The sequence below is a fragment of the Passer montanus genome, unplaced genomic scaffold (genome assembly GCF_014805655.1).
Source record: "Passer montanus isolate IOZ18808 unplaced genomic scaffold, ASM1480565v1 scaffold20, whole genome shotgun sequence".
Lineage (NCBI taxonomy): Eukaryota > Metazoa > Chordata > Aves > Passeriformes > Passeridae > Passer > Passer montanus.
The window spans coordinates 6196465-6215664 of record NW_024366592.1 but is presented as its reverse complement, the minus strand read 5'-3'; the positions used below and the strand labels follow the sequence as shown (position 1 = coordinate 6215664).

Below are 19200 nucleotides of genomic sequence, written 5' to 3'. Positions count from 1 at the left end.
CAGAAAACTGCTGCTCTTTGTCACCTGTGTGTTTGGTATTACAAACAATGTATAAAAGTATTTTAAAGTTTCAGTACAACTATGCTGTATCACTGTTTCCTGTATATTGGCTCACTTAATTTAAAAAAAAAAAAAAAGGAGTGAGGGTCATGCATTACTTCTTTTCTCTTCTTTTCTCGTTTTACTCCTCTCCTTGCAGCCTATAAAATGTCATTTTCCTAAGTGGCAAGAGTTTAGATATCCCATGTTCAAGTTGTTCTGATTCTTTTTCTTTTTGGTTCACTTTGTTTTACTAGAAATTTAATGAAGAAAATTGAAAATTCTGTCATACCAGTAATATCCAGGAGTAGTGATCAGATAATTTGTGCATGCTATATTTTCTCAAAGAAATTTAACCAGCAGTTAACATCCAGAACAACTGACTCAACCATAAGGAATGTTTTCAAACATTTGCTGATTTGAACAGTCAGTCTGAAGACCAAAAAGGTGTTTCATCACAATGCCATGATGGTAAAGATGGTTATATGAGAGAAAATAACTCCTTATAAGATGCTTTGGTACCAGCTACCTCAGAGTAGCAGCTGAATTCTGGCTGAAAGTTACCGGGAGCATTGCCAGAGTTTCTCTGTGCTTCCACTTGCACAGAAGAAAGGATGTGATCAGTGGAGCTTAGACTTTGACACTGCGACTTTTGCAGCAATTCTCAACAGCCCCTGGATGGAAAATTGGCACAAAGTTTAAACATACATTCTTGTGCTGCGAAGATGGTGAAAACCCCTTCACTATGACACAGATTTCCTATAGGACTGCCTGCTGTTTAATTAGTTTCTGAGTAAATTTTTCTGTTTGCTTTCTTGAAAGAGCTTTTTTTCCTGTAACCCAGGTTCCACCAACACTACTGAAATACTTCTGTGTAAGTATTTGGATCCAACAAGCAAGGTTTTTCTGATCCTCCAAGTAAGGATCCAGTTTGGGTCCTCCAAGTAAACTGAATGAGATGATCCCTTTACTACAGTGGTCATGTCTTATGTGTCTTTGTCAGTGCAGCTCCTGTTGGTGTCAGCTGGGAGGTCTTCCAGCACATATTTATAAGTCCTCCCAGTTAGAGGCTCACTAACTGTTCAAAACAATTGCCACACAGGATGACAGAACATCTCAGCCCAGAGGTAAAATTTCTGAAATAATCTGTAGAAAGTTTTCCCGGCTGCTTCTGATTATTTAACTAGGACAATGTTGTCCTTCTTTGGTTCTGGGGCATGAAATAAGGAGTTCAAATGTTTTTCCACCATGTGATAACTCAGGCAGTCCTTCTGGAAAGACTCCAGATTTGGCACACATGGAGTGCTCTGGTTTAGAAAGGGCAAAAAATAATTTGCTTGTGAGATAAAGTTTTAAACCCATGAGAAGAGCTTACTGCTCAACAAGATACACATGTGGCTTTCCTCCACTGACAAAGCATCAAGCAAGGGTACACCCCATTCAAGTGAACATTATAAAGGATGCTAGAGTTTGAAAAGTGAAAGCCTGAATGCTGAAGTCTATCCACATGCTGCATCTAGCAGAGTTGCTACATCTGGCAGCTTTTCCAGAAATATGCCAGACACTCCATCTCAAGGGTGAATTCAAGTGTAGTTAAGTGCTGGGATGTGTTTGCAGGTGCCAAAACTGGGTAACCCTGGTGATGGTAATGAAAATTATTTCAGGAGCATTGGCAATAGCAAAAACAGCAATCAAAGAAGTGTCTGTGTGCTGCAGGCAGGTACAGTGCAGGTCACTTTCTCTTGCTTGGAGCATCTCCTGACTTTCTAAGCCATCAGGCATTTGGAACATAGAAGGTGATCCTGGGCAGCAAACAGAGTAAAAGTGGGAAGATACAGCAAGTCACCATACAAAAGAAATGCATGGAATTTGTGAGACACTAGCTTTCCAATATAATGTAAATTATTTTTGCTTCTTTTCATGTGATAATGAGACATTAATCAGAGTTTATCAATGCATGGTAAATTTCAGTTTCTGAAAAAACATAGTAATAAAAATGTTATGTGTTTAAAGCTTCCAAATCTAACTTTTTAATTTCACCAGAGCCTACTCTTAGAGCAGTGGGAGCTGTGCTGGCTGTGGGGTCAGTGAGGGCTGTGGTGGCTGTGAAGGGTGTCAGGGCTATAGGGTCTCTGAGAACTATAGGGTCTGTGAGGGGCAGTGAGGGCCATGGAGTGTTTGAGTGCTACAAGGGTTGTGAGGTCTAAAAGGTCTCAGGAATGCTGTAAGGGCTATGGGGTCTGTAAGCTGTGGTGGCTACAGGATCTTGGAGTGCTTTGGGGTCTGTGAGGTCTTTGGGGGCTATGGTGCTCTGAGGCAATGAGGGTTACAGGGGCTGTGAATGCTCTGGGAGGGCTGAGAGGGCTGTGGGGTTTGTGAGGGGCATGGCATCTGTGAGGGCTATGGTTCTGATGATTTTTAATCACCTCCTTTTCCTTCTTTCTTCCTTTTTTTTCTTTTTTTTTTGGGCGGGTATGGTTTGGGTTTTTGGTTTAGGTTTTTTTGTTGGTTTTTTTTGGGGGGTTTTTTTTTTGGTTTGTTTTTTCTTTTTCCCTCCAGTTGGTATTCCCTGTTCTCTGCTCAAGCCTTTCTTTTCTTACTTTTCCTTTCTTTTCATTTTCCTGCAGGAAGCTGGCAAACCTATCCACCCAACAGCAGGCTTATACAGCTAAAGCCAGCATCAGTTGGAATCAGCTCTTGGTTTAGCCAAAGCTGGCTCATTTTACCCTCTTTTCTTGGAAAGGCTTTTTAGCTCTCCTGTGTAATGTCAAGGAGTCTGCTGTAGTCTTTGGAGCACACAGGGTGAAAGCAATGGGTGCCTAAACCAGAAATGTCAGAGGCAAAAATTCGACAAGGCCAAGTGTCTGCAAACATTTTTGTCTCCTATCTTTAAGTGGTTTTGGCCTGTGGTTCCCATTGTTTTGGGTTTTTAACTGTGGTGATTGGAACACCTTTTCCTATACTGAATTATTTGCTGCTACAGTGTACCTTGGGCCATACATACACTAGATGTTTCTTCCTGTTAAAGTGCCAGGATTCTTAAGCCACAAGTGAAGATAGAACTCTAAATCATAGTTCCTTTCAACACTTAGAGCTTTGGTTATCTTGAAAGAAAAAAAGTGTTTTGGGAAAATAGCACTTTAAATGTATTGTTAAGAAAAAAGATTTCTTAATATGCTGAGATTAAATGGGGATTTTGCTCTGTGTAAGCCCTTTTCAAATGGTTGTAAAGGTATTAGATTTTTCACAATTGCAATAAGGAAAAAAAAATAGTAGAAGTTGCATTAACTGCAAAGCTGTGACACTGAAAAAGGCATTGGAAGGAGCTTTACGAGTCAGGGCTATTCAGACACAATTCCCTGTCTTTTATGCAAAGATCCATGTGACCAAATACTGTCTTTGTGGTTTTGACTGGGGAGAGGGTAGAGAAAGGAAGGATGAGGAATGGATTGGGTAACCTCACTCTAATCACTGTTTCTTCTTGAGATGAGAAAATATAATCTAATTATTCCAAAATAGAATCATTTTTCAATAATGTCTTCATAGCAGCCACTACATTTTTAATAAATATATTTGGGGACTGGGTCTTACTTTCTCTGAGTTCTCCTTTATGTTATTTATCTACATTTAGCTGCCAGCTATATTGGAAGAGCATTTATTGAAATCTACACTGCAAGTAAATTATTCAAAGAGCTGATGAAAATGGAAAGGCAGTGAATGACACTTCAGCCCTGTATAATTGCCTCTTCTATCCCCTCACCACGTGAAGAATGAGTTACAGGCCATAAGCCACAGAAACCTTTATATATGCAGCCAGTGCAAGTTTAAGGACCCACATGCATCCCTGTTGTAACAGGCAATGCCTTGTGGTTAGTGGATTTAAAGACTTAAGAATTTTGTTCCTTGTAGTTTACTTCTGCAAGAGTGAGATCAATCTCTAGGACATTCACTTGAAACATTTCCCACGGTGAAATATAAAATTTGTCAAATCCAGTATGAGTAATTGTCAGAGGTAAAATCCCTCTTCCTTGAGAAACTCTGGCTACTGGTAGTTTAATGAAAATGTTATCAAGAATATGCCTTCATCTTTGTTTTTAATAATTAATTTATTCATCAATTAAGAGTACAACAAAGATTTGGGTTTTCCTTGAAATAACAAATTGTTACAACATCTTCATTTGTGTGGCCTTACCTTACAAATCACGTAGAAGAGGAGCATTTCATAAAACATTGCAGACATTAAACCTAGAGATTAACCATTAGAGGGCAATCTTTCCTGCTCTGAGGAACTCAGCGTGGTTTTCTAGCCTATTTTGAGAATTGACTAACATAATATCAACACCCCTGAAGAGATACCATGGTTGATGCTCCACACCCATATTCTGGAGGTGCTTAGTGTCTTTGCTGAGCTGCAGACTAATTTATATATGAACATAAAAATAAATATATTAATATCAACATAAATATAACATGAACATGGCTATAAATATGAAATACGAATAGGACATATGAACATGACTCTTCCTCACAAAGTCTGAATGAAGAGGGATGGGTCTCTTTACTTGCCATACTCTGTGGTAGAGTAGTCCAGAAGTGGCTACTGCAGGTGGCAAATGAGCTCTTCTCTGCACACACATGGTGTGTCACACCATAAGATACACATAAAGATTGAAAACTGTTTTAGGAAATGTTGCTAATTATTGTACACAGTGACTTACCTTTCTTGACCATAGGCATAAATTCTAGTCACTAATCCCTGTGACTAAAAGAGTGCAAGAAAATGTACAAGGCTTTACCAGTAACTAATTTTTAAACTTCAAAGGCTGCAGTGCAAAGCAGAATTCTTAAATATTATGCATATTGCAAAACGCTGAAGGGGTTTGAAAGGGGGTTGAAAAGGAAATATTCTTAAATTGTTGTTGCTTAAAAGGCACGCACGTTATGGTTAATAGAGCCCAGATGCTCACTGGTTTTGAAAAGCTGAGCAAGCTAAAACAAAATACTGTTTTGGTGTCTGTCAGCCTGAAATGTGAGCTCTTTTAAAAGGATGTTTTTGCTGTATCAACACAGCATTAAAGCACTTTACAAATTTTAGAACAGTGACTTTCTCAAATGACATTTTTGTAATATGACTTTGAAACATAGCCACAGCTAAATATTCCTAAGGAAAGTCTTGGACTTGCCCTGTGGTCTGGTGATGGGCAGTGCCAAATTAAAATCAGAATCCTGCATGGTTCACACTAAAAAACATGACTGCTGAAGAAGGCAGTGCTATTTCCAACTCCCTGGGAGATGGGAGAGGAGAAAAGAGGTAGTAGGTAGATAGCCTGACCTTGAATGCACCACCAGCAGGAGTCCAAACGCTCCTCCAAAGTCACAAAGAAAATGCCCAAGCCTTCCAGGTCATCTTAGTTCATATTTCCCTGTGGGGATATTGCTGGATTTCTGTTAGACTAGCTTGCCTGTATGGGCTGTTGAACTCAAGCACCTTCTCCTCTGTGAAGTTTTTGTTGCAAGGATTTTTTTTTAGCCACAAAGAAACGCAGTTCTCATCCTGGGCACCAGGCAACCTCTTTGGGTAGAGAAGATGGGAAAGAAAGGATGGGTATTGAGGGGGGGAGGGGAGACTTGAGGGGAATAATAAAATAGTACTGAAATGCAAGGAGAAAATCTAACTCCGTGTGTCATAAAAAAGGGGATTTGATGAGCTATTTGATGGGGAAATTGCCCCAGAATTTGTAGAAGTGCTAATTTTTGCTGTGATTTGTTTGTGGTGATAGCAATGGCAAAAACAAGTTAGGTTTGATGCTTGGAGAAAATTGCTGGACTAGAGAGATGACTCTCTGTTCAAGCAAATCTGCTTGTAAGGCACCTATATCCTGGTAAAAAGGTGCAGTTTATATGGCATGGGAGGAAAAGTGAGGGGAAAAGTATCAATGTTTGTGATTGAACTTCAAGAAGGAAAACATGATCACTGAGGGAGGTGATTCTGCTCTCATGAGACCCCACCAGGAGTTCTGCATCCTTCTCTGAGCCCCCCCACACAGGAGGGATGTGGACCTGCTGGACCCAGAGGTGAGGGATGAGCTTGGGGCTGGAGCATTCTCTACCACGAATGCAGGTTGAGAGAGTTGGGGCCGTTCAGCCTGGAAAAGAGGAGGCTTCAAGCCTTCTAAGCCTGAAGAGGGCTTACAGATGGAGAGGGGCTTTTCACTAGGGCATTAGTGATAGGACAAGGGAGAATGGCTTCCAACTGGAGAATGCAAATATTAGGAAGAAGTTCTTTATTATTCTATGATCTGGTCCTCTATTCATTGAAGAAGGAATGCCATTGAACCCACTGCACTCTTGGAATGGGATAAACCATGTCAGACATTTCTATCACATTTATTAGAACTAACCTTGTTTTGAGGAAGAGCTGTATGAAACATTTTTCTTTATAAACTGTATGACCTAAGCAATGTGGCAGGATGATGACAATGATGTCACAGTTCAGGGTGTCCTATTTTGTTCTGTGAAATGATTGTAGCAGGCATCATTGGATGGCAACATTACATCCCATTTCCCCAGCTCCTGTGCTGCAGACTTTCCTGCTGGGGGCATGAGGACTTGAGCTTGAGTTTCAGTATGAAACCCTGGCCCTTTTGAAATCACTGAGAACTTTACCATTGCCTTCAGAAGGACCAGCATTTCAGCACGCTATGTCCATTAATTCTTGTTGAAACATTCCTTGAGAAAGCTGATTATGATAGTGGCTTCTGTGATGTGGGCAGCCACAAATTCATTTGCTGAGCATCCATCTTCTTCCAACAGCATTTGCTCATTAGGGGCTTGGGTTCTGGTTCTACAGAAGATCCCATTGACTCCACTGGAACTCGGGGCACAGCTCAAAAGCAGAGTGACTTTGGCAGTCACTGCTGGTTTCGTGAGCTCTGGCTGCTATCCCTTGCTCTCCTGGGAGCTGACACAACTGCTCATGAAGCTGGGCCACCAACTCAACCAGGGAACTTGCCCAAGTTCAAAAACAATCCCATGAAAACTCTTGTGTCACTGAGCCACCATCCAAGCTCAGAGGTAAGAGTAAAGCTGTCCAGGTTTCTCAGCCTCAGCTGGATTTGAGCCAGCAAACCAAGGTTTCTCTTTCTAAGGTGAATGAAAATAACTGCGACCAACAAGGGGAGCTTCTTACTAAAATAAAATAGACATTCCCTCTCCACTTACTTTGACTTTAAGCTCAAATAAAGGAACATAACCACCTCAGAGGAATCATGCCTGTTGGTGGCTTTTTTGTGTGTGGTAATCTTGCCTCCTATTTTACTTTGTAAAAGCCCCTGCTATGGACTTAATGCTACATGGATAAATTAGAAGTAAAGCTGACAAACATTTAGGAGATAGACTTGGTTCTTGAACCCTAGGCGCTGATTGGGAAAAGGGTTCAAAAAAGGCCATTTTTGCAGGGGGTAGTGATCAATGGCTCAGAGTCCTGAGACATAACCACCTCAGAGGAATCATGCCTGTTGGTGGCTTTTTTGTGTGTGGTAATCTTGCCTCCTATTTTACTTTGTAAAAGCCCCTGCTATGGACTTAATGCTACATGGATAAATTAGAAGTAAAGCTGACAAACATTTAGGAGATAGACTTGGTCCTGAATCCTAAGCACTGATTGGGAAAATGGTTAAAAAAAGGCCATTTTTGCAGGGGGTTGTGATCAATGGCTCAGAGTCCTGATGTACCTCAGTGACAAGTGGTGTCCCTCAGGAGTCCACATTGGACCAGGGTTCTTTAAATATCTTCATTAATAGCAGAGATGTAGTGATTGAGTGCACCCTCAGCAGGTTTGCAGATGACACCAAGCTGAGGGTGCAGGGGCACACCTGAAGGACAGGCCAATCCAGAGGGACCTGGACAAGCCCCAGAAGTGGCCATGGGGAAGTGGTGTCCCAGCACAGGAAAGGTCTCAGCCTGTTGGAATGAGTCCAGAGAAGGCCAATGAGATTAATAAAGAGATGGAGCACCTCTGCTGTGAGGAAAGGCTGGGAGAACTGGGATTGTTCAGCCTGGAAAAGAGAAGGCTTCTGGGTGACTGTCCTGCTTCCACCCAAGAGGGTTAATTTTTGTAGTAGCCAGGAGAGGTCATGGCAAGGACATGGAAGTTATCCTATACAACTTCTGTCAGTGCTAGGGGTGAGGGGAAGGGAGTCTCTTCTGAGGAGAAGGAGCTCCTTTCAGTCAAGTTACAAGTTGAGTAGAGAAGTGGGGAGGCCCAGGTTCTGAACCAGAGGGAACAATTTATTGTCTCTTGTTGGGGCTCCTGCAGTGAGCAAGAATGTTTCTTTTTTTGTACTCTCTGTCATTACTATGGTGCTGTTACTGTTAATTTTCTTATCTCATCACTGTTTCCAGTAAATTGTTCTTATCCCAGCCCATGATCTTTGCCTCTTGTGCCTCCAATTCTCCTCTCCATCCTGCTGCAGAGGGGAGAAGGGATTTGGGGGAGTGAGTGACAGCACATGGGTTGGAGAGTCTTGGTGGAGCACTAAACTGGGGAGCACCATTCCTAAACCATGACAGTGACATAACTGGGGTCTTCCAGCACCTGCAGGGAGCCTAAAAGAAAGATGAAGAGGGAATATTTACGAGAACATACTGTGACAGGACAAGGGGGAATGGCTTCAAACTGAAACAGGGCAGATCTAGGTCAAACATCAGGAAAATCTTCTCTGTGAAGATGGTGAGGCCCTGGCATGGGGTGCCCAGAGAAGCTGTGGCTGCCCCATCCCTGGAAGTGTCCAAGGCCAGGCTGGACTTAGACTTGGGAGCAACCTGGGACAGTGAAAGGTATTCCTGCCCATGGCAGGGGTTTGGAACTAGACGTTCTTTAAGGCCCCTTCCAATCCAAAACATTCTGTGATTTTATGATACTCGGGCTGGAAGAGACAGAGGAGAATTCAGGCTGTGGGGAAAGGGGCTAGGCTGAGCAAGGTGAAGCCAATAATCAATAACTGGCTTAGAGGAAATCCAAGTAGGAAAGGGTTTGAATTATAGAAAAATGGCAAAAATGCACCAGTGACAGCATATAAGTGTTCAAAAGTTAAAAATAAAACCAGTCAGCTTGGGCAGCAGGGAAGATGTCTTTAAGAGTCAGAGCAACTGGGGCAGGGGATCGGGCTCCCAAGGGAGATAGTCAAGACACCAGAGTGCTTCCAGCAGAAACAGATAAGATGTGAGAGGGAATGGCATGTGGAGAAATGTGTTTTTGTGATGCAGGGTGCAGGCTTGAGGTTTTCCTCAGCTGTGCACTGTATGATTAAGATACAAAGAATTCATTACAGATCTGCCATACTTCTCAGGAGGTTAATGACAGATTGTGGAACGCTATGAGTATGGAAAAAGTACAAGGAAACACTGTAAGGGGAAAAAAAACCCCAAACCAACAACAACTTCATTTTCCTTTTAAACAGTGAAAATAAATATAAAAGTGTGCTGTTTTGCCTGCTCCTGCAAAATCTAGAGGTGACAAACAAGGATTGGACACAGGTTCTCTCTTCTCCAGTGTACATTTTTGCATGGCAAGTCTTCCCATCCATTATCCATGTGGATCTTGCTCAAGTTTGCTAATCCTCCCAACTGACAGCACAGTAACAGAGGGGGCTATTTCACCCAGCAGACAGTCAAGGACAGAATTTTGTAATGTAGACCTGGCCTCAGGCTGTTGAGCCAAATTGTTTACATTTTCAAAATCCTTTTTTTTTTTTCAACCTTGAAGGTTGGAAATACACTTCATTTAAAAAAAAATCCCTCTGTTTTCTTCTATTTAAAAAAAAATTTTCCCCAGTAAAAGCTGAGAGTCTGATACTATCACATGAGACCAGGAGCCCTTTAGAGTCAGCCTACAGTGCCCAGGCCTTTAATCTGGCCCAGATGTTATCTCCTACTGTAATAACAAGAAAAGCTGTGAAAATATATGTTGAACACATATGAAGGTAAAAGTTAAATGTTTCTGTGAGTTTCTAATAATCCTGAAAATAATACCGATTTTGGAATGCAAGTGCCTCAAATGTTGCTCCAAGTTGTTCTGCTTCATATCATTATTCTACTCACCAGCTGTCACGTTCTGTGAGGGAGGGAGAATGTGATGTAGATGTCTAGACTGAATGAAAGCCTTGAAATCACGAAGTAGATTTTCTCATCTAGAGGAAATGCAAGAAAGCTGCATTTTACATTGTTTGTTAGGAGCAAACAAAGAAGGTAAGGGGGGGGAGTTTGGTTTGTTTGCTTTTTTTTTTTTTCCAATTGAAGGTATATTACAAAATCTTAGCTATGCAAGAGGGAAAAAGACTATGTTTAAACACAGCACATTGGCCACTCATATTAAGTGCTGTAAGCAGCACAAACCCAGCCCACCACATTTACTTTAGCAAGGGGGACAACAAACAGGCAGAGCACCCCCCAAAAGCGCTGGGAAATAAATCACGCATCATTACATCAGCCGGGCAGCAATTCCTGCTGATAAGGAACGCCTGCTCCCCGTGCTCTGGGAAAGGCCGGGATTTATTGCTTTTCAGCCCGCACTCCGGGGGGACGGACCGTAACTTCAATCTACCGCCCGGCTCCTGGGCGATGCTCCGGCGTTACAGCCCGTCCCGGGAGCGGGATCGGGATCGGGATCGGGAGCAGGATTAGGATTGGGATTGCTGCTGATAAGGAACGCCTGCTCCCCGTGCTCTGGGAAAGGCCGGGATTTACTGCTTTTCAGCCCGCACACCGGGGGGACGGACCGTAACTTCAATCTGCGATGCTCCGGCGTTACAGCCCGTCCCGGGAGCGGGATCGGGATCAGGGATCGGGGTCTTTGTGCTGCCGCTCGGACGCCGCCGCAGCTCTGTGGCAGAAAGTAGTCCCGTCCTCGCGGGCCAGGGCTGAGCGCATCGCAGGCGGCGGAGGGGGCGAGGGGAGGCAAAGTAGTCCCGCTGGAATGCGGCTGCCCCCCGCCTCGCCCCGTCCCTGCGCTCGGGGGGTGCCGTAACCCCGCTCACCTCCCTCCCTCCCGCCCTCAGCGAGCCCCCCGGGCCGCGCTCCCCGCCGGGGCTCCGCCGGCAGCGGGGCCGCCGGGGCTGTGCGCGATCCCGCCCGGCAGCGCGGAGCTGCACGCCCCCGCCCCTCCGCTCCCGCCCTCCCCGACGGGAGCGGTGCCGGGGGGCGGGCGCTGCGCCGGGAGCCGGCCGGGCACGGCGCGGGAGGAGGAGGAGAAGGAAGAGGAGGAGGAGAAGGAGGAGGAGGACTGTATCCCTGCGCCTGTGCGCGCCCGGCGGAGGCGGAGGGGTGGATGGGGGAAGGACCGCGGCGGTCGCGGTGAGGCGGCGGCAGCGGCAGCAGCCGGCATGGAGGGCAGCGCCCGCTCCCGCGGCGGCACGCCGGGGCCGGTGGCCTGCTAGGGACCGGCGAGGGGGGATCTCCGCGGCCACCCTTCCCCGCCGCCTCCCCCGCCCGCCTGGAAGCATGAACTGGCAGCGGAGGTGCTGCTCCCCGCCGCCGCCTCCCCGCCGGTGAGAGCGAGGAGGGAGGGAAGATGGGGGCCGTCCTGCGCAGCCTACTCGCCTGCAGTTTTTGTTCCCTGATGCGAGGTGAGCGGGGCGGGCGGCGGCGGGAGGGGCAGGGGGAAAGTTGCCGGGTTGGTGGCGAGGGGCCATGTTTGGGCGTGCGGGAGGGGAGCGGCGCGGCCTGGCTGCCGGCGGGGCGCGGGGCCCGGCGCGGGGGCAGCGCTCCCTCCCTCGCTCCCGGCCGCCGCCGCCCCGGCTCCCGAGCAACTTCCCGAGCCGTGCCGGGAGCAGCCCGCCCTGCCAGCGGCCGCCGAGCCGCCCCATTGTTGTTTTCAAGTTTTTTTATTTTTATTTTATTTTTTTTCCCCCACTTTTTTTTTGTTTTTTTAAAGGATCCCCCTAAACTATCGCACGCTCCCCCCGTGTCTCTCTGCAAGCCCGGCAGCGCTCGGCCCCGGCGGTGTCCGGCTGGTCCCGCGGTGCCCATCGCCGCGCCGGTGCCGCTCCCCCCGCGCTTCCCTCCCGGCGTGCGGGGCGGGCTGGGCTCGGCAGCGGGGAATGCCCGGGCAGCGCTGCTGCACCGGCCCCCTCTCTCCCCGCAGCGAGGGGAGCGCTGGAGGCTCAGCTCTCAGCTAGGCTGGCGCTGCTGTGCTGGGACTTGAGAGAAGTTTGTGTTTCTCTGGTGAGCCACCACGGGTGTTCATGCAGCTTTAAAGGAGCAGTCGAGAGCCTTACGAGGGGATGTTAAAGTAGCTGAAAATTTTGATTCTACTTCCTGGCTCCAACAAAATTTCTTGTCTTGCAGGGCACAATCTGAAAGAAAACAGGATTTTTAATTTTTTTTTTTTTAATCCTGTAAACCTAACTACAGTAACTGTGTTAGGTTATCTGTGTTCAGTCTTTCTTGGAAGAGATCGTCTGTGGTGCTTGCATGCATAATGTTTCTGTTTACTTGATTTTCACTTTTTTCATACTAGATGGGCAAGAGATTAACTGCTAACAGTTAATCAACCACATTTTGATTTAGAGAGTTCCTCCCCATTAGAGTGTTTTGTTGAAAGTTAGTCTAAAGGTGTTGTAGGTCGAAGTAACTGCTCAGTCTCCAGTTGCTCAGTAATCTGGAAAACAAAGATTTTCATCCCATCCATAGCCTTTTTTTTTTTTTACCCTGTGCATCTGTTTGCCATATTGTATCCTGTTTGCAGAGATACAAATATACTTATTTAAATGGTATGTGTAACTTTTCATACTTATCTTGTGGCTGTTAAACCCCAAATTTTAAAAGTTAAGTTGGCCCTCGAGTATAGGGAGAAACTGTTTCCTGATTAGTTTATTTTAATAAATAACAGTCATACCCATGCTCAATATTCCATGTATTTGGCTTTAATTTGATGTTCAGTCTAGTTCAAATGACAGCACAGAAATAGTTGTTGTTTGTGATGTCACAGAATATTGTTACAGTAATATCTGCAAATTAACCTCGAAATAGTGGCATGTGCTTTTGCAACTTTTTGTATACTTCATGCTTAATGGGGCACTTTGAAGAGGCATTGAGTCTATAAATCATATGGCTGTCATTTCTTTTCTCATCTCTCACCTCTGTCTATTGCCAAGGACATTTGTATCCCAGCAGCATTTCTGTTGCTTCTGTGTTCATGGTGCCCTGCTGTTTGATTGCCTACCTGAAGATGTAATCCTCTGTTTGTGACACAACAGTAATTTTCCTACTGGCTAATTGTTACTTTGGATAGAGATAAACAGCAGGAACAGCTGAACCGTGAAGAAACAAAAATCAAATTTTAATGCATACATCCTCCCTAATAAACAGCATCTGTGCAAGTGGAGTAGGTTTGAGTAAGATGTGTTGAGTTCAGAAGGGGTGTCAGCACTTCCTTAATGAGGCAAAGGCAGTGCCAGCATGAGTATGAATAAGCTTATACATGAAAATAGAGTTGAAATTAGGAAGTTCACTGTTTAGTTTGTGAATTCAGTGCTGTAGAGGATGCCAAGCCAACAGTGCTGGGACAGAAACTCAGCAAATGTAGTGGTGTGTGATTGCAGCATCCTCTCTGCTCCCAGAGCCAGCCTCCCATTCTCATAGAAAAGTAGATGGACAAAGGTTTATGACAACTGAACTACTGCTCTGAAGAAACTGTGGTAGACTTTTTTACCAGTCTGGAAAGGAAAAAAATCAGTACCCTGGACATGCATAAGGACTTGAAGAAGTATGAAGCTGTTACTGGCTAGAAATGGATGCGCAGGGCGAGGCATCTGTCTCAAAAATCATCCAAGGACTACAACAAACCAGATCCTACACATGTTGTCAGGGCAAGTGTTTGAATTTCTGAGACAGGAGCTTACCATTGTGACAGTGTGCTGTGGAGGTTCTGTGGTTTGGTCTTGGGGTTTTTTTTAATGTTATAGCTGCTAGAAGAAAGATGTCTCTGGTCTCTGTTCTTGGCCCATGGTTTGATTTGGGAGATGGGGTTTCCACCTCTCTGACCAGCAGTGCTTCTTGAAGCCACTCCCTTCGGGTATTCCAGAGGAGTGGAGTTAGAGCTGCTCCATGGCAGCTTGGAGGTGTTCTTCAGGAGAGCTGTGAAACCAATGAGGGAGATAATTGTTAGATAACTGACAGCTGCAAAGAGGCAAAAGCAGTGTCATCACATCTGTCAGGGCACTACTGTGAAACTGAGCTTTCAGCTTTTTCAAAAGTGATAAATAGAGTTCTTCCTCCACCAGTGTTCATGACTTGCTTTCTTCCTGAAATAGCTCTCCAGTCAGCCTGCAATTGCTGTTTTGTTTTGGCTTTAAACCCTGATCATGCAGGCAGTGCATAAAGCTCTTGCTTGAATAGAAATCTTATAAAGGATATTTGTGCAAACCTGCTGAGTATTACAGACCTCTGTGTTTGGGGTCAGATAGTGAAAAAATTAAAATGTCTTTTTGATAATGTCTATTTTCAAACTCTGTTTTCCTAGAGTGCAGAAGAGAGTTTGTTTGAATCCATTATTATTGTTGTAATATTATTACTATTTCAATTTATTTTAATCCATTGTTTCTCTTCTCATAAACAGATCCTTTTTTTTTGTGGTTTTATTTTGTTGTTGTTTTTTTTTTTAATATAGATCCATTTGCATGTTGTTTAGAGGAGTTTAATGTTCAAAACTTTGCTAAGTGGTGGTGTGTTTGAAACTTTGCTAAACTTTGGTGGTGTGTGTGCATATTTTTCTGCCAGAAGTCAGAGAAAGGGGATAAAGAATAGGTTTTTACTCCTGAAGCACTCAGGCTGGAGACCAAGTGTGGCATTTCCAAGTAGAGCTATGTTTTTGCATTCAGGTGAAGGCTCTCTTCACCTAGAGACTGTACAATACTATAACAGTAAGACTTGGAATTTTTTTTTTAATAACCATGGTCTATTTCTTCACCCAAGCTTGAATCAATCATTTTCTAGTCATGTTTCTTCATTGTATGATTCTTCAGAAATCAGTGTGCCCTTGTCTGCCATTTTCCTCTTTCATCTTTTCATAGAATAATCTAAAATTAGTGTGATCGAAGGTGTTCCAAAACCCACTATTAATTTTACAGTTTTTTCAATTGCATCTCTGTGATACAGTTTAGTTATCATCAGATTGCTTTAGAATTCATTTAAAACTGAAAAATTAGGACTTAAAAAGTTTGATAACAATTTTTACTGCCTTGGAGGTAAGGTAAAGTAGCATTTTTGACAAGATATAGGGAAGTTTTGAAGATGTAGGGAAGGTCTGGTCAGAGGTATATGCAGGTAGAGGATTTCTTGTATCCTTCAGCATGAGTTATATGAAGGCATTCAGGTGGAAAGCTTTGTTTTTGTTTCACAGCAATACTGATTAGAGGGGCATGAACTGTACTCATGTTTCCTTTTTCCCTAGAGAGTTGCTTCAGTCTGCATTCCCAGAGTTCTAGGTAAGGAATTTGGCTATAAACTACAGACTATGTAGGAGCAGTTTGTTTTTGTTTTGTTTTTTTTTTTTTTTTTAAGGATTGGGCATATAGGAGCCTTTCAAGCTCTATCTTTGGGAGCTGGAGAAATCTGATTCCTTTGGACATCTGTAATTCACCTTTATGATGATGATGTCACATTTCAAAAATGCCACCTTCAAAAATATCTGCTGCAGTGCATGTAATGTGGGATTTACTTTTTAGTTTAAACTAACTAGAGTGAAGTTATTTTTACTTCCCTCTGAGGGAGTGGGCTAGGGCAGGAAAATGGGGAGAAACTGGACTCAGTTTCTGATTTGTCACCATTCATCTCCTCTGGCAGCAAGTCTGCAGACTTAAATTCTATATTCTTTGTCCCCAACATATTTAACCTCGTTAATTTCCTAAGAAATGTTAAATACTTGGGTTGCTTTGCTGGTGCCATCTTCCAAAGCTCCTTGTACTGGAGGGAGGGGTCCACATTACTGTGGGGTGGTGCCAGAAATGCAGCTGGAACTGAAGCTTTGTGGCACACTCCTGCTTCTGGCTGAGCTGGTGGCTCTGCTGTGTCTGGGAGCCTGCTCCAGTTCTCCTGCTGGGGAGCCCTCATGCCTCATCCCCCTCACCTGAGAGCTTGGGGCACAATTTAGGTTGATAAGGAGTTTCCCTCAGATGGGCTTGTACCAGTAAGTTGCTTAGAAAGATGTGGAGGGGGATGCAGCTGCCCTGCAGGCTTCAGGGACGGTCTGTTCATGTTCACAGGTGGTGCTCCCCACCTAAAACTGAGTCCTCGAGTTTTAGATGCTGTGGCTCAGCAAGGGTGACTGTTGGTGTGTGCACATGAGGTTTGGGATGAGCCAGCAGCAGTGGTTGCACTCCTTCTGTGCCAAGCACTTTGTAGTGATGACTCTTGCAAAGTGTAATTGCTGTTCAGTGACCGAAGTACGTGCTCTGCTAATAACCTGTAGGTTTTCAGCTCACACATCAGGTGTGGCTTCGAGTATGTACCACTTGCAGAGCTACAGAATGCACAGTGCTCCAAACAAAGAGGCTGTGTCATTCTTTTGTAGTAATTGTCCAAGGCTTGAAAGGGGAAAGCTTTGGATCTTTAACAGATTACACATAAATGCTGCGTATTGACACCCTAAATATGAATCAACCTTTTCCAATTTATGTATTTACCAGGCAAGCTGACATAGAGAGCCTTCATTAAACTCTCTAGATATCCTTGTAATTTATAAATATTTATGTCAGGACATTCACAATGTGAAAGGCTTGCTGTTTGCTCCACATGGACTAACTTAGAGCACAGTGCTTGCATTTGCAAGTAGAAATTATCTTCTTGTCCTTTCTGCTTTTTGATATAGTCTCTGGTGAAATGGTTATGAAAATAGGGTGGGGTTTTTGTCTCATTATTATCTTGCTACAGACCTTTCAATTTCCATGTAGTTGGAACAGTTCCCCACCAATTTTGAAATGGAGTCAAACATACCAGTCTATGAATAGAATGGGAATACTGTTAATATCTTTGTCTGTAATACCTTATTCTTAATAGACTTAAGAAACTAACCAGTAGTAGACTTAAGAAACTAACCATTCAAAGTCTAGGTTAAAAGAGGCAATGCTTTAGTTAGTAAAACTTTGTTTCCTTTGCAAAATATTCTAAACTACTTGGAGATAGAAGCATGTTAGTTTAAAAGCTGGAATGCTTTTTGAGCTTCAGTATTTATAAGGAGAGAACAATAAGGAAATGTTTTTAGTATAAACAGACATGGAAAATGGCAACATTCATACAGATTTTTTTAGTATCTTGTTACAGGATCACATTACCTAAATAGAATTACTCCCTTGTGATATAATCAATGTAGCAATAATGGGATTATAGTTTTAATTCTGTTTATGAGGGCCATGTGTGAGTTCTTGATGTCCAATTTGAAAAGTAATCATATTTGAGACAGAAAATTTTAATCAACTAGCTATATAATTTTGCATAATCAAAAATGGTTTGTTTTCTTCTCTATGATACCTTTATATTTTTCCTGTTATTCCTCCCCTCTCTGCCCAGTTAGTTCTCAGAGGAAAAATACATTTTGTATGTAGTGCACTGGGGTTTTAAACCATTTGTGCCTCCAGAATTCCTTAATAACAAAGATTGTCCTCTGTCCATTGTCAGAGTTCAGGCTTATAGAAAGTAGCTGATATGTTTGCTGGAATTCTGGAAGCTAAAGATAACTTTCCTGTGGAAAGTAACAGAAATTTAAGGTGTTACAGAATTTTAAACTTTGTTCCCTTAGTTCTGTCAAAGCAGGGAATAAAACTCCTACTTATAGTATTACTATTAATTAAAATATTAACAGTTTGGAAGTACAAGAATCCTCTTGTCCACACATAGATTAATAGAGAAAAAATAATAAGAATAATAGAGTAGGAGGAATTTGTAGACCTTGTATTTTATAAGGTCTACAAATTATAAGACCTTGAGTCTTATTATGTCCATTTAGAAAATGCAGTGATGTTCTTATAACTCAAAAACTTAACTGCATCTTAGCAGTTACCCTTTTACCCTGTAGGTAGTGCTAAAATGAGTAATGTAATTTCAAGTCAGGTGGTTTTGTGTTTATGGATTTATTTGTTTTTCTTTTGAATTTCCACAAATGAGTCCCATTCAATTTGAAAAAGACAAGGCTGTTCACCTTTTCCAAGGGATCCTGCATATATATATGTGTGTTGTTTGGTTTTTTTCCTATGTGTCATTGCATCTAATATAAGCCTGTTGAACATTTGACATTAATAGTGCTGGAATATTAAAAGCATGTGAGTTAAAAGTATGCTACAACAGTTTTTTTCACAAAATGAAAGTTAAATGTCCAATAATTCTCAAAATTATTGAAGTATGTGCTCATCTTTTCTTACCCATTAAAAATAGTCCGTAACTATTAATTCAAACTGGGGTCTTTTGTGCTAAATTCTGTGTTCCTGCTTTACAGCAACTTCCTGATAGTGCTTAAAAAATCTAAACTAACAAAAAACCCAGCCTCAAAACAGAATTAATAAGCTGTTTTGATTTGGTTTTTACCTGGTGAGACAAACTGACACACTTCAGGAAATATTTTTTGGGTATCATTTAGACTGGTGTGCAACCTTGGATAAATTGTTGGAAAAGTCATCTGAGAGTAGTTCATTCCCTGTGAGCTTCTTGTCAGTGTGGAGAAAGGCCTTGTTTGTTGGAAGTGTGCTGCTGTTGAGGGGGGGAATTCTTTGATCCATGTGGGACTGAGAGCAGCTGGGCTAAGACCCCATGGCTTGGGCTGTTCCCGTGTGCTTGGGTTACACTCCAGCAGAGGAGGAGAGTGAGCTGGTGGGAGTGACAGAGTAACACTCCAGGCCATTCCTGACTGGATGTGCACCCTCAAACGTGGAATACGTAGGCTGGAACACATCATGAGCTGCAATTGCTCCAGAGTAGCAGCAAACCTTGGGGCATTCCCACCTCAGCTTGCCAGGGTGTACAAAGGGAGTCTTGTGGTCTTTAGCCTTCCTAGAATTTGGGAAATGGGCTCCAGCTGTCCCAGCACCACAGCATTGTGTCTCGGTGCTGTCCTACAGTGGAGGGACTCAGCTTCAGCGTCCTGAGGAATATGATCAAGGCTTTTGGCTTGTT

General features: G+C 43.4%; 1 protein-coding gene across 4 annotated transcripts in view; it reads left to right on the top strand.

Annotated features, from left to right (window-relative positions):
* The first annotated feature begins 11286 nt into the window (after positions 1-11286).
* LRP6 (LDL receptor related protein 6) overlaps positions 11287-19200 on the top strand; it is a 116308-nt gene continuing 108394 nt past the window's right edge. For all 4 annotated transcript variants that reach the window (XM_039708072.1, XM_039708073.1, XM_039708071.1 and 1 more), the window contains exon 1: positions 11287-11663. In XM_039708072.1, coding sequence (XP_039564006.1) covers positions 11609-11663 — 55 coding nt within the window. In that variant the 5' untranslated portion in view covers positions 11287-11608. The remainder of the gene's footprint in view (positions 11664-19200) is intronic.